The 16,226-nt window shown below is 33.4% G+C and overlaps 2 protein-coding genes across 2 annotated transcripts; both read left to right on the plus strand.

Annotated features, from left to right (window-relative positions):
* The first annotated feature begins 1,201 nt into the window (after positions 1 to 1,201).
* Positions 1,202 to 5,218, plus strand: LOC118051325 (glycosyltransferase BC10). The gene is made up of 3 exons (XM_073407909.1): positions 1,202 to 1,339; positions 1,926 to 2,567; positions 4,326 to 5,218. Exons 2-3 carry the CDS (start codon positions 2,031 to 2,033, stop codon positions 4,965 to 4,967), a joined length of 1,179 nt encoding a protein of 392 aa, XP_073264010.1. The 5' UTR covers positions 1,202 to 1,339; positions 1,926 to 2,030; the 3' UTR covers positions 4,968 to 5,218.
* A 3,728-nt stretch (positions 5,219 to 8,946) lies between these two features.
* Positions 8,947 to 16,226, plus strand: LOC118051326 (MLO-like protein 3). The gene is made up of 15 exons (XM_035061941.2): positions 8,947 to 9,258; positions 9,356 to 9,413; positions 9,519 to 9,706; positions 9,805 to 9,921; positions 10,575 to 10,635; positions 13,502 to 13,590; positions 13,728 to 13,802; positions 14,279 to 14,367; positions 14,509 to 14,558; positions 14,667 to 14,707; positions 14,821 to 14,994; positions 15,239 to 15,274; positions 15,381 to 15,448; positions 15,567 to 15,627; positions 15,727 to 16,226. Exons 1-15 carry the CDS (start codon positions 9,025 to 9,027, stop codon positions 16,105 to 16,107), a joined length of 1,722 nt encoding a protein of 573 aa, XP_034917832.1. The 5' UTR covers positions 8,947 to 9,024; the 3' UTR covers positions 16,108 to 16,226.

Consider the following 16,226-nt stretch of genomic DNA (forward strand, 5'->3'; position numbering starts at 1 on the left):
GGAAATGAAGTAACAGATAAGGTGTTTTTTTTAACTATTCATTGTTGAATTGTTAGTGTTATTAAACTCAACTCGATTTAAAAAGTTAATTCGATGATTTATTAATTTAAAATTATATTAATTTAAATATAATAAAATTGTGCTGTATACCTCCATCAGAGATGAGGGACACGTTACTGTTGTGCAAGTTCTAATGTCCATGAAGGAAACAAATTGGCCATGAATTTTATGGTGTCGTATCAATTGGGATTTTATATAGGTTCATTGGGATTGTCAAATATATCCAAGATGAGTATGAGTTCATGTTGAGTGAACTCACCAAAGCGACGGTCTGCAACTTTGTTTTTTCTTTTCTTTCTTGCTCATTTGTCTCCTTTCCATGACGCAACTGCACTTCTTCACATTTTGTTTTACCCCCAATCCTCTGCCCTTAATATTTTGAAAAAGACATTAATTATTCTACGAGAGCCTCTCCTACCATAGCTTTAAAACCTAGTCAAGGGTAAGGCCCGCCAAGAGAAAATCAAACCTTTTTTTTTTTTTTGAGGAAAAAGATTGTGGGGTTTTGCTTGGGATGAAAAATTTGAGAAGAAGGGAGTTAAAGAGATGTTTTCACCTGGAAAGAGAAGACTAATGATGATTTATGAGGAAGGTGGAAAAAGAAAATTCATATAAACACAAGTGATAAGTGATAAACAATAAATTATGGATTTTATAAATATGTTAAATATTAAATGATTGTTTGAATATAACAAAGAAAAAAAAGAAATTCAATATAAAAAGGATATATTGAATAAAATACTATAGAAATGTAGATCTAGTAGCAGTTTTGTTTTTATTGAATAAAATAGCTATTTTGTTTATACAATACTATATAAACAAAAAATTATGAATTTAAAGAACTCTAAGAGATTTTTAAAATATTAAAAAAAAAAAAAAAAAAAAGAGAAGATGAGAAGTATGCTATTTTTTTAAGCTATAATTTTTTCATGGGCTTTAGAGGAAATTTCTTCTCAATAAATTAACTCTTGGAATATAAAATATAAAGTGAGGACACAAAGAACATGTTTTTATTGTATTTCTTGTTTTAAAAATATATAAATTTATTTTAAGACTATTTAAAAAACAATTTATTTGATGTCCGTATTTGTTTTTATTCAACTAGACATTTTTTTTTTCTTTCGGACATTAATCAATAAATGGTAACTATGGTTTGAAAAAGAAAGAGAGTAAAACACACGACCTTATTAGGTTCTCAAAGGTTCTACAATGGAGTGATTGCATTTTTGAAGGCTTGAAAAGTAAGGGGCGAGGGCAATGGGTTCGCACCAGCACAAAGGTAGTGGACCGTTTCTAACTCTTACTAACCGTAATAACAACTTGGTGGCTAAACGCCAACTGCTTCCTTCCTTCCTTCCATGTACACCTATTCTTGCTTCCTCTCTCTCCTCCCCTGGTCTCCACCTACACAATTACAACAAAGACTCAGATTCTGATTCCCCGCATCCCTATATCTCTCCTTAAACCACCTTTTCTTTTCATTCTCCATAATCAACCACACTGCTTTCTATCATAACGCTCATCTTTAAAGTTTCTCTCTTTCTCTCTTTGTGGAGTATGGTGACTTGATGCCAAGTGTTGAATCGATATTCTTTTTCTAGTGATTTAGGCCCTTTTGCTTTTCTTTATGAATTCTTCGAGTTTCCCATTTGGGTTTGATTCAAAGATCTAATTTTTCTTTTGGTTTTGTGGGATAATTTTAGAACTCAGGTTTCAAAACTCTTGATTTCTTTGATTTTCGGGGTTCAATCAGTGTTTTACTTGGTGGATTTTCCTTATATTCTTTCAGCATCACTGAAAGTTGTGTCTTCTCTGGGTTGCTTGTTGATGGTTAGGATTTATTTTTCTGGGTTCAAGTTTTGCAGGGAAAGAGTTGAGCTTTGATTGAGGAAAAGAATTGAGAGATTATTGGGAATCAGTGATTGGGGTATTGACTTATTGAATGAAAAGTGAGAGAGAAAGGGAAATAGATGGCAAGGAATAGAGGGGATAAAGAAGAAGGACCTGAAAAGCTCATGGGATTGCTTAAACTGGTTCAGATATTGTCGTTGTTGGTGATTTTTGTTGCTGGTGTGATTCTAGGCTTAGCTACCAGTTCTCACATCAACCATTACTTTACTTCGCAAGCACAGTTGTTTCTCACAAACAACATTGCTTCAGCAAAGCTATCTGATAATAATTGTACAGTTGTGAAGCCTCGGGAGAAGGTTGATTTTTTGAATATGGAGAGGTTTGTTCATCCAGACAACGTGATTCATAGCATGACTGACGATCAGGTCTTTTGGAGGGCTTCTCTGTTGCCACAAAAGAAAGGGTATCCCTTTGACAGAGTACCTAAAGTTGCTTTCATGTTTTTGACTAGAGGACCTTTGCCACTGCTGCCTTTGTGGGAGAGGTTCTTTAGGGGTCATGACCAGTATTTCTCCATCTATGTCCATAATCCTCATGATTATGTGCTCAATGTTTCCAGTGATTCTCCATTCTATGGAAGAATGATTCCAAGCAAGGTATGTATCGAAAGCCACATGGTTTTAGTTTATTATATCTGTTTATTCTGATATCTATTAGCAATATAGTTGAAATTTCCATGATATGGATTCTGTAGATGTAGTATCTTTTTATATTGAGTTGGAAAGGGCTAGATTAGCTTATGAGTTGTGCGTGCTCACCGGTGATCAGATTAGTGGCCTATTCAGCTTTGGATTTGGGGGTTGGGGTAGGAAATTAGGGGAGTTTGAGATTGTGGTAGATATTGTTTTTCAAAGTGTTTTTTTTAAAAAAAAAAGAAATGCATGAAAATAATGTTTTTTTTTTTTTAAATTTATTTTTCAATTAATTTGAAATCAATTTTTTTTTTTTTGGTTTTATGAAAAGCAAGTTAAACCTCAATAGACAACAATTACAAGTGCATTATTTGTCAAGGGAAATGATGCAACATAGAATTCTAGGAGTAGGGTCACTACACAAAATCTTAATTTGAAACTTTATTACTAAATATTTACACAAAACCTTAATTTGAAACTTTATTGCTAAATAATTTCCCTCCGAAGAATTCTAAGATAAACAACCCTTTATACTAGTTTTTGGTCCATCTTAAAAAGGAAAATAATTTCATTCAATAATTATAGAGTTTTTATAGAGATTCCTAAACTGAATAGGAAAAGTAAAATTTACCAATCTCAAAATTTTTTTTCCTAAACTGAATTTAAAAATGAAAAAATAAAAACAGGAAAATATTTTCTAAAACTAAATAGGAATAAAAATAATTAAGGGAACAGATACTTTTGCTTAAAAGTCTTCCCGCGTGAGGAAGTCCTTAACCCCTATGTAAAAGCTGCATAAATATTCTAAATGTTAATGAATTTGCATGTAAATGTCTTTTCTGGAGAAAGTTTGTTGATGAATTTTCCACAATTTGTTTCTGTACACATGCGCACAATTTGTATGGATACACATCCTTTTCCCTTAGCTCTCTTCTCCATGTTCTAGTGTTATAATTCTCCACTATTGTGGTGTGGTTTTGATGGAGTATTGCTTCTGGAAATAATTTCTGCAAGCTTTGTCTTGCTTTCCTTGGTATAATATAGATAGAAGCTTGGTGAATCTTTTGACCATTTCTGACAAGATTATCTTTTATAATGTTTTGGGCATTTGTGGTTCTCTTGAGGCAGTGTAAAACAACCATATGATCACCTTTTCAGCTGGTCCATTTCATTCATTCCCATCTAATTGTTGTAGCTTAAGAATATAGCAGCATAATAAATACCAGGATCGCATGAAACATCAATTTGAAGGTTGAATGGACTGCTCCTGAGATCATGCACTGCAATAACAAATCATTTTCTTCCGTGTCAAATCACTCTATGGATCTTGCATGGAGAAGCTCTTCGCAATCATCTAAATGCCCGCAATCATCTAAATGCCCGCAATTAACTTATACGTGGATGTCCATTACAGATACTCACCAGCATACAAAATGCATGCGATTAACTATCCTGCCACTTTGCATTGGCAAGAAAAGTTGATATTGGATGCATTCTGCAGTTATGCTCCACAATCACTGTGGTTGGCATAATAAGATGCATTCTGTTGGTGTTTTTTATTTGTTGATGAACTTCTCTGGTTACTAGAAACGAATTGTTTGTTATGGACTAACTAGCAGATTTTGTCGGGCTTGTAATTGCGTTATTTGCTTTGTGTAATTGCAAACAGAAGTGATGTCTTGTGTTTGCATATGAATTTATTATTTTTTTTCTCCTCTCCAGGATGTTGAATGGGGATCAGTATCCCTGGTTGATGCTGAGAAGCGCCTTCTAGCCAATGCCCTACTGGATTTCTCAAATGAACGTTTTGTTCTTCTGTCCGAGAGCTGCATCCCAATCTACAATTTCCCTACTGTCTACAAGTATCTCATTCGTTCAGAATACAGCTTTGTCGAGTCATATGATGAACCCAGCCGCTATGGACGCGGCCGCTACAGCCGGAAAATGCTTCCTGATATTCATCTGTACCAATGGAGGAAAGGGTCACAGTGGTTTGAGATCCAACGTGACCTGGCTGTTTATATAGTTTCAGACACCAAGTACTACTCTATCTTCAAGAAATATTGTAGGCCTGCTTGCTATCCTGACGAGCATTTTATTCCTACTTACCTGAACATGTTCCACGGGTCACTTAATTCAAACCGGAGTGTGACATGGGTCGATTGGTCCATCGGAGGACCGCACCCAGCAACATACAGTGGTGGTAATATTACCGAAGACTTTATACAGTCCATTCGGAATAATGGCACACAATGTTCCTATAATTCAGAAATGACATCTGTTTGCTACCTCTTTGCTCGGAAGTTCGCTCCAAGTGCATTGGTTCCTTTGCTTAGCCTAACCTCGACAGTAATGGAGTTTTAATTTTCCTTTTCGTTTCTTGGTAGAGGTAAGATATCATCTCTGTAGTGCTCTTGCTCATTGATGGAGCTGCTGCTACAGCTCTCCGAAAAGTTTTGGTATGGGGCCATTGTACAGTTAGTTTTCTTAGGGCAATGAGGTTTTTGGCCATCGAGGCAATGACTATTTGTTCCCCACTTTTTTTCTTTTTTAAAAGAATACGAGGCAGCTTTTCGAAGAAAAGCAACTATACAGAAAGGAGTGTTTTTTTTATTTTTTTCCCTGCGTTTATTCGAACAATAAAGCGAAAGGCACGATTGAATATCGAACTCTTATGCTCAGATGAACTAGTTCTTGTCACCCATGAGTAGGATCCATAGACCCTCTGTTGGCCAACAATCCAAGGGTGGCAGACTGGGCAACACTTTTTTGGTGTTTTTATTTGTTTGTTTTTTTTTTTTTTTTTCGAGATTAATGTAAATATTCGACTAGCTAGTTTTTTGGTTATATTTATTTTAATTAATTTTATGGGCTGAGCCTTTAAGTTAATGACCAAGTAAATTTTCAGTGATTTTAAGATTTGTGGGACTTAAACTAGTGATTTATAAAAAACAAACTCAAGATCTAATTAGTTCAGTTATATCTCTCAAAGCTAAAGCTTTTTTTTCCTTGTACAGATGATGTACATTTGTTCTCGGGTGTGTATCTATTAGTCATGTTTGCTTTTTATGTTTTAAAAATATTTTTTAAAAAATTTAAAACATTTTTATTTTTTTATTTTAAATTAATATTTTTTAGTATTTTTAAATCATTTTAATACGTTAATATTAAAAATAAAAAAAATATATATTATTTTAATATATTTTTAAATAAAAATTATTTTAAAAATTAATTAAAATTATTTTTCAAACCAGCACACTCCCATCATTTCCTGCCCCTGTTCTGCAGCCCGCGTTACGTGAGACCCTGCTAGCCGTAGCTTTAGGGTGATTTTTTTTCCGTGGTCAAAATATCAACATTCAAACACTTTCTATCTTCAATATTTATTTTTGGTGATTTTCTTTTTCTTTTTTCTTTCTCAACATCTAGTGGCCAAAACATAAAGCAACAAGGACCAAATAAATAAGTAAACCGAAACTTTAGGGTGCAAATCGAAGTTTTCCATGATAATATCTAAAGGAGGTTAGAGTTGGTCACGTTTCTTTTATTGTTTTAATTACCAACAAAGTCTTATCTTGGAAAATCAATTTTTAATTCATTGTTGGAATACTGAAACTTGGTCAGGTTGTGAACTACTCGTGTAAACCTGCTCTTTGAACTCAGCATCACCCGTCCTTTTGAATATATATAGCCAGGAACTCTTCTTGCTATCATTTCAACTCACAATCTATCTATCTATCTATCTATATAATAATATATTACACACAGTGTCGCACCCGATATCGCGGCAGCTCTAAAAATAATTCTCTTGAATAAATTATGGAAAAAAAACAAGTTTCTCGCATTCGGTTCTTTTAGGAAAAAATGTCTCATTTGAGGAGTCGACACCTAGTATTATGGTCACTAGGAACCCTAACTGGTCAACAGAGATTCTATGACTCGGGATTGGTTACGTAAAAGGGAAGATATTATCACCCCTTAAACGTTCTGCTTAAGGCAGACTGCATTGTTGGTTTTGTCTTAAATTGCTAAATATTTATTAATTTATGCTGTGATGATTTGTTTATAATATTCCTGACTCTGGCGCCAGTGAATATTCGAGCTCGAATAATTCCAACTCTAGCGTTAGTAAAAATTCGTAACTACGACAAAAATTAGATCAATATATTTTTTATTCCCTACTCTAGCGCCAGTGAATAAATAAATAAAAATAAATTTATTTTTTACGCATGCACACATTTTTTATTTTTTAGCTAAACAAAATAAAAATACAACGAATAAAAATAATATAAATTTAAATTGGTATTTTTATTCCTGACTCTGGTGTCAGTGAATAAACCAATAAATTTATATTATTTTTATTCATGCATACATATTTTTTTATTTTTTTATTTTTCTGCTTTTTATTTTTCTATTTTTTATTTTTTTGGGCTGGGCCCAGCTCAGCCCACATGGGCTGGGCTAGACCCAGCCAGCCCAGCCCGGTCACTGGCCCAAGCCAGTGACCTGGCCGGGCTACGTCTTGCACGCGTGAAGTAAATTCACGCGTGCTGCACTGTGCGAAGGTAATTAAATTACCTTCGCGCAGTGTTTAGAAACACAATATGCAGAGAATGAAAGGAGAAAGGAAAGAGCGTACCTGCTTCGGGAGGCGAAGGTGCTTGCAGCACGGATGGATTCTCGCCTATTGCTCCCCTTTATCTTCCTTCTATGTTCACTTGTCTGCGTGCTCCTTTTGTTTGTTCAGCGGCTTTTGAAACCGAGAAGATGATGAAGAGGCCGGTCTGCTGGGAATTTGCTTTGATTCTGGGTTTTCGTTGTTTGTAGGGACGAAGGCAGTGACAAAGCCAATACTCGTCTCTGTGTATTACTTCTCTCTTGTTCTCCCCTTCTGCTAGCCTATCTGTTTCTTGGAATTTCCTCTGTTTTTGTTCTTCTCTCTGTCCCCTGCGTTCGAGAAGATGGAGATGTTAACGTTGGCCCTCTGGTTTTTTGATGGCGTTTGTCTCTGTTTTTTGCTCTGGATTTATGCTCTCTTTTTCATCCCCAAAATTCCCCACTGGTTCTGTTTCTTCCCCTGGGTATTTTTTTTGCCCTCTCTGTGCTGTGTTTTCTTCCACCTCTCCTCGCGCTCTCTCATCTTCTCTGGCTTTATAGCCAGGGAATGCCAAACATCTCTGCAGTTGAAACGGCTTCAAAGCCATTACTGCAGAAACCGTTCCTGTGGAAGGAGACGAAGAAGGCGTGGTTGGTTTCTAGAAATGGCGCCGTTTGTGTGATGGGAATGGCCATTTTCAATCTAGTCAATGAAGTTCTGAAATTATGCAATCAAGACCCTTGATAAAATCTAATTGGATCCTTGTATTTACGCGCCATTTTCAAGCTGGTCCTTGGATTTTAAGTTTTGCAATTTGGACCCCAATTAAACTCTAAACTTTGATATTCTTCAATTAAGTCCCTAATTTCATTAATTTAATTAAATCCAAAGTTCAATTAAGTCTCAAAACTTATCGACTCTCCAATTAAACCCCTAATTGGATTAATTAAATTAATTCCAAACTCAATAAAGTCTCAAAACTTATCAATTGTCCAATAAAACCCTTAATTGGATTAATTAAATTAATTTCAAGCTTAATTAGATTAATTTCAAAGTTTAATTAAACCAAAAAAACTTCCAATCATTTTGCCATTAACCCAAAATTTAATTCATTCTTCATTTATTTCATTTTACTTATTTTTTTCATCATTATTATTTTTTCATCAATTTTTTATCCTTGTCAATAAATAAAATAATAAAAATAAAATGGTAAAAAATTAGGTTATGACACATAGGATCATGATTAATGAGGTTCTCAGCTCTCACTTCCCAAGGCCGGGATTAATGTTCCATGCATATATGCATATGATCATGATCTTGATCGTTAGGCTTTGAATTACTTGTGTTTCAACTCTTATAAACAATCTCTAAATAATTGTTTTGTGCCTCTTCAATGGAGAGTAGGTTGAAGGTGAATGAATGTCTTGGATGAAATTATAAATGGGGTCTTTTAAGATACTTAAAAAGTATTTTTTTTTTATTAGTTTATATATTATATATCTGACGAGTTGAACTTGAAGTTCTTGCTACCTTTTCAATTCAGAATTTGTTATTATAATCTGATCAGAGGCTGGTCTAGCGCGGACTTTACTTGGGTCAGGCAACGGCAGTGGGCACTGCTGTCTGGAAGGTGACCCAACAGTTTGATTGCGAGCCCTTTCAAAGTCAGCAGATAAGACCTTCACTGGTGCAAGCTTCCATTACTCCCCTCACTTCATTGGCCCAAGTCTCGTTAATTAGCAACCCATGGTTGAACAATTCCTTGTCTTGATCCTCCCCAAATCAATGCTCGGTCCTTGGTCTTCTTTTCCTTAAATTTAGAGCATGCCCCACGATACTATACATATTTATTATCCTCCCAACCTCCATGCTGTTCAAGTTTCCTCCAAGAACAAGGCGGCAGCAGCAACCACCATGGCTGTGGGAGGAGCAAGCAGTACAGGTCCAACCCCATACCGCTCTTTGCAAGACACCCCCACCTGGGCTCTGGCAACCGTTTGCTTCGTCTTCATCTTCACCGGCATATTCATTGAGTACTTGATCCACCTCCTTAGCCACGTAAGTCAACTCTTAGATGCCACCACCAACAAAGCACTAGAAAATCATGTGATTTCAAGTTCAAGAACCTCCTTGACCATTAATTGTACTGTTGCAGTGGCTGAAAAAAAGCAGAAAGACTGCCTTGTATGAGGCTTTGGAGAAGCTCAAATCAGGTGAGCCAGCTTATGATAGCTAGAACAGTTAAATATATATTCTCCCATATAATTGATGGCCTGGTTAGGGACTGACGACGATCTCTGTTTGGCTGGTGGTCACAGTGCTCATGGTGCTGGGGTTCATGTCACTCATTTTGACAGTAACTCAAAGATCCATCATCAAAATCTGCATATCTGACAAGGTTGCAAACAGGATGCTACCATGCCGTCAAACCATAACCAAAACCACCAAAGCAACACAGGAAAGGATCTTGGCAGCTGAATCCGGCTCAGATTATTGTGGCTCAAGGGTTTGCACGCACATCCCATCTCAGGATTTCTTGTTTGCGCGGTGCACACCGCACACAAACAACAGAACACTAACTAATCCGTAGATTAAATGTTTCAGGGAATGACATCTCTTATATCACAAAGCGGGGTCAATCAGCTCAATATATTCATCTGTGTGATCGCAATCATGCAAATACTCCACACCGTTCTTACTATGGCCTTGGGAAGGGCAAAGGTAACATAACATTAGCCTTTGTACTGCATTCATACTCTTTCAGACTTTAAATGGAACCAGCTGATAATTCTTGGATTATAGTTACTGCGACATAACTTTTTTCTCATTATATGATATATAAAAATCTCTTCTCTTGTGTTAAAAATTAATTTGAAAAGATATTCACGGGCAGACAACTAGTAATAATATAACTGATATATATATATATATATATATATATATATATATATATTGTCAAATAGAAAAGACTTGAAAACCTCCAAGCAAGTCATGGCCATGCAAAAGAAGATAATGGAATCTGTGGACACCTCGAGCTTGTTTGACCTGGCTTTATGTTCTTTAATTTGAAGGGGTTTGGATATTGATGGTCTAGGCTTGTTTTGTGTATACTGTATACTATATATTTGGACCAGAACTTGCCAAGTTGCCGTGAAGTTGGCCCCAGACTTGGGGGAGTACTGCCCTTGACTTCCTGTACTCCATGCGTTGTCTGGAAAAAAAAAAAGCAATCTATTTCTACTTAATTAGTCCTCCTGATCTGTTGAAATGTATAATTAATGCTAATCAAGCATGATCCACTTTTCATGAAGGTTTTGCTTCCCTAATTCTTTTTTCACCATTATTGACCGATTGATTACTTGATTAATCAACAGATTAGGAGTTGGAAAGCTTGGGAGCGAGAGACTCAAACAGTGGAATACCAAGCTGCCAATGGTAATTAATCAAATTATTGTTTTGCCTCTTAGCTCGATGTTTTCTCTCTTAAAATAAAAACATACACAGCCCAACAAGAATTTAATTTTGTGTGTGATTCAAAGCAAAACTTTCAAGAGTGTATATATATTAAAGAACTCTAAAACATTTGGTGTTTTCACTGTAGTAGCTACTATAGCAGTTTTTTTTTTTTTTTTTTTAGAGCAGTTTTTTTTTTGGAGCTTTTTTTTTCCTACTTTTGTTTCTTTTTTTTTTTACATGTTTTTTTTTTCATTTTTTTTTACCCAAAATTGACTTCTTTTTTTTTTTTTTAATTTTTTTTTCAAAATTATCTTTGCTAATTTTTTTAAATATTGAGCTGGTTGAAAATTTAATTATGTATCTTTTTTTCTTTAAAACATTATGAATTGCTATAATGTACTCATACATGGTTTTTTTTTTTTGTGATTTGTTTATTTTTTTTAAATGGTCTTTGTAGATTTTATTTTTTTTATATTGCATTGGTTAAGAATTTAGCTTTGTAGTTTTTTTTTTTAAAAAACAATATGGATTACTACAGTGTTTCCCTACATAGTTTTTTGTTTTGCTGCAGTGTTCCCCACATATTTTTTTAAAAATTATCTTTATTGAATTTATTTTTTCAATATTGAGTTGACTGATAATCTAGCTTTAGCTTTCCCCACATGTTTTTTTTTATTTTTTTATTTCTTTTTCTTTTTTACCACAATTGTCATTTTTTACATTTTTTTTTTTGTTTTTTTCAGAATTATTTTTGTTGATTTTACTTTTTTTGCTATTAAGCTGGTTGAAATTTTAGTTTTTTTGGTTTTTTCCTTAAAACACTGTAGCTTTCCCCGCGTGTTTTTTTTTCTAGCTTTTGTTTCCTTTTTTTTACATGTTTCTTTTTTCATTTCTTTTACCCAAAATTGACTCATTTCTTTTTTTTTTTTTGAAAATAGTCTTTGTCAGGTTTTTTTATATATTGAGTTGGTTGAGAACTTAACTTTTTAGCTTCTTCTTTAAAATACTAGATTGCTGTAGTATTTCTCTACATGGTTTGTTTATTAAATAATTTTTTTTTCAAAATTAGCTTTGTCGATTTTATTTTTTTTCATATTAAGTTGATTGAGAATTTAACTTTGTAGTTATTTAAAACACTGTAGATTGCTACGGTGTTTTCCCACATAATTTTTTGCCTTGCTACAGTGTTTCCCTATATATTTTTTTTATTGATGTTTTTTTTTCAAATATGTTTTTGTCAAATTTATTTTTTTTATACTGAACCGGTTAACAATTTGGCTTTTTTTTCCCTTAAAACATCGTTGATTGCTACAGTGTTTTCCCATATGTTTTTTTTTCTTATGTTTTTTTTTTTAAATTGTCTTTGTCGTTTTTATTGTTTTTGATATTGAGCTAGTTAAAAATTACAACTGTAGATTTTCTCATGAAACACTATAGATTGTTATAGTGTTTCCCTGGATGTTTTTTTTTTCTTTCGTTTTTTTTTTTATATTTTTCAAAATTATCTTTATTGAATTTTTTTTTTAATATTGAGCTGGTTGATAATTATAGTTGTATATTTCCTCACAAAACACTACATATTGCTACAGTGTTTTTTTAAATGATTTTTAATATTTAGCTGGTTGAAAATTTAGCTTTAACTTTTCCCACATATTTTTTTTTATTTTTTTGCTTTTTGTTCTTCCAAAATTGTCATCTTCTTTTTTTCATTGTTTTTTTTTGTTTTTTCATAATTTTTTTTGTCATTTTTTTTTAATATTGAGCTGGTTGAGAATATAGCTTTCTAGTTTTTTCCTTTAAAATATTGTGGATGGTAACGGTTTTTTTTTTATATGATTTTTTACACAAATCCACAATAATACACAAGCATGCTACAAGCCCGCGGCATTGCACGAGCATGTCACGCCTTTTACTAATATATTTACTTATTAATATATTATATTATTATAATTATAAATATTATTATATTGTGTTATATTATATTGTATTATATAACTATTTTTTCCTTTTTTTTCTCTTTTTAATTTTTTTTAATGAATTTTTTTTGTTTGATTTAGTTTGTTAATGTTAAATTTTGTTTTTTTATTTAGTTATCAGATTTTCATGATACGGATCTCGGGTTTGATGGGTTGGCCTGATTTGACAAGTTATTTTTTTCATTTAGTTTAGTTTGTTAAAGTTAATTTTGTTTCTATTTAATTATCAGACTTTCATACTTTCATGACATGTGTCCTGGGCTTGACGGGTTAACTTGGTTTGATGGGTTAATCCAGTTAATTCTGAGTAAATCTGTCATTTTTTTTCTATTTAATTATCAAACTTTCATGATGTGAATCCCAGGTTTTACAGGATAACCTGGTTTAAAGAGTTAACCCAATTAATTCAATTTTTTTTCTTTTTCTTCATTAGTTTTTTCCTTTATGTTTGATTTTTTTTTCTTTGTTTTTTTTTTGAATTAATCTATTTAATTATCACACTTTTATTACACGACTTTATAACTAGACCCACATCCAATATTCTTGGGTCTGGTGTTGCAGCCAGGCTCACTTAAATTTGGGTCATGTAAGTTTAATTTTATTATTAATATTTATAAATATTACTCTTAGATCAGGCGTTGCAGTCAAACCCAAGATTTTTTAAATTTTTATTTATTTTAATATTTTTTATGTAAAAAAAATGACCCGCAGCATCGTGCGCGGCTCAAATATCTAGTATATATGAAAGTGCGTGCACACGTCCTCTAATTAATCTTAAAGTTGACTTTAGTTTAATACTGATTGAAAAAAAAATCAAAGCTATAATATTTAATATATTATTAACATTTCTTTTGTTTCTTTTATTGTAGATGCTCATCGCTTTCGATACACAAGGCAAACGACATTTGCACGTAGACACATGGGTTTCTTTACAGCAACATCAGCCCAACTCTGGATTGTAAGCACCAATTAATCATTTTCTTTTTTTTGATCGCATCGTCATTATATTTAATTACAACCATAGTATATATATGTATTTCTCGATCGTAGGTTAAAATAACATTTAATTAACTGCTTGGTTGTATTCAATTACAGAAATGCTTTTTCCGTCAATTCTTCAGTTCAGTGGCAAAAGTTGACTATCTAACCCTGCGCCATGGATTCCTGGCGGTGAGCTTCTCATGCTTTCATCCCACCTAGCTCATGATCACGCCCTTGATTATATATAACCTTATCTTCATCATCATTTTATTATTATTATTACAATCCTTCTTTGTTATTATTGTCGAATTGAATTGCATACATACATGTTGTTTTGTTTGTGAGTATGTGTAAATAAAAAACCATTTCAACCCAATAACTTAAGCTATTAGATGGAGTTCCAATATATGATTTATATTATTTTCTAACACACTCCTTTAAATGCAAGTTTTTTGGGCTTAAAAATTTGTACAAATCCATATTACATTGTGCTTAATTTAAAAAATATCTCAGCTCAATAATTTAAGCTATTAGACGAAATCTCATGATATTATTTATATTATTTTTTTATAAATTTGTTCATTTAGTATGCTTTTCAAAATAAAAATAAGCACAGAAGAATCAAGATTTATACTGATAATTCATTCATGAATAACTATTTGCAGGCTCATTTTCCCAATAACAGTTCCTTCAATTTCCAAAGGTACATACAACGATCGCTGGATGATGATTTCAAAGAAATAGTCGGCATTAGGTACGTTGAAGGATCAATAATTCAAGAAGCCATAAATATATATATACATGGTGATATATATAGTAATGCGAGCGCTGTTGTGACTGCATGCATCCGTGTTCTTATGTCATAATCTTCTGTTTCTATTGCTTTTTTTCGCAGTCCCTGGATGTGGTTTTTAGTCGTCATCTTCATGCTTGTGGATGTCTATGGTAAATTAATGCTAGCTTCTGCTTTTCTCTTAATTTCTTTAATATTTAAAAAAACCTATCATTTCTAAATTAATTAACTTGCATGTGTTTGTGTGTGAACAAAAACAGGTTGGCATGCCTATCTTTGGGTATCATTTATCCCACTGCTAGTACGTTGCTCCTACTATAAATTCAAACTTCTCTTTATACATTCTTATGATCTTTTGTAGTAGAAATAGTTCTTAATTAATTAAATTAAAGGAGTGGTTTTATGTGTTTGCAGATAGTGCTGGTTCTTGGAACCAAACTTGAAGTAGTAGTAGCAGAAATGGCTCTTGAAATCCGTGATCAAAGCAGTGTAATCAAGGGAGCTCCTCTAGTCCGACCAGATAACAGTCTCTTCTGGTTCAGTCATCCAAAATATGTCTTGCCTCTTATACACTTCACTCTATTCATGGTATGTCCATGCATTTATAATATTTTGTCTGTGTGTGTTTGTATATGCATGGTCTTATCGTGTGTTTGGTTACTGTCTCACACGACATAAAAGATATTTCTTTGATTAAATATGTTTATATATGTATTTGTCTCTTCTATCACTATATACTAATCAAAAGTAATGATACAAATCTAAAATCAAGTTCTGTTTATAATCACTGCATTATTAGTGAACTTACTTTCTTTCCTTCCGCACCCTGCAGAACGCGTTCGAGCTCGCATTTTTTGTTTGGGTCACGGTAGTATTCCTCACCACTTCCCTTCCCTTTGTTTTCACTATGAATCCAACTTAATACAACCCTACGTTATGACAAATATCTAATTTCTCTCTCTCTTTTTTCTCAGCTGCAATTTGGGATAAAATCTTGCTACCATGAAAAGGTAGAGATCACCGCTGTTAGGGTTGTATTAGCGTGAGTATAACTTCCCTTCCCTACTATTTTCATTCATCTTGCTGGAAAAAATTGATTCAATCTCGACTATTTTACTTGTCAATGCATAAGGAATTGTTATGTGTGTATGTCTTTCCAGGGTGACTGTTCAAATCATGTGTAGCTACATTACTCTTCCTCTGTATGCCCTAGTAACCCAGGTATCCATCCATATCTCTTTCTTTCTTTCTATATATATATATATAGAATCGCATGGTTAGTCTTGGAAATGCACTAAAACTTAATTTGTATGTAAACAGATGGGGTCACAATTAAAGGGTGCGATCTTGGAAGAGCGAACAGCTAACGCTATCAAGCAATGGTACGGTGGAGTGAAGAAGAAGATGAAGAAAAAAAGACAAGATGTTTCACTATCTAATTATCACTCTTATTCCCCCCCTGTGTCAACTAGCAACCGAACCATGGATTCCCTCTCAGATAACAGCCATCATCATAGCCAAAGTAATTCTCAAGATGACATCCCTTCTCTTTTAAGAAATCCAACTTTAAGTGATATCACTCCATTTCATGGCCAAATTGAGATGGTTGAAAATGGTGCTCAAGAAATTCCCCAACATGTGGTTCCATCCACTGTGATTGAAATAGCTGGTGTGCCTGATCTAATCAAGAATCAAACATAGATATTTACAATCTAAAAAATTATCCCCCCCTATATTTGTAAGTTACAAATTCATTGCCCTTGTAATATTTTGATCTATTGATAGATTTGTGAAAAAAAGAGCACATTTACGTCTCTAAA

This window comes from Populus alba, chromosome 3 (genome assembly GCF_005239225.2).
Source record: "Populus alba chromosome 3, ASM523922v2, whole genome shotgun sequence".
Classification (NCBI taxonomy): Eukaryota; Viridiplantae; Streptophyta; class Magnoliopsida; order Malpighiales; family Salicaceae; genus Populus; species Populus alba.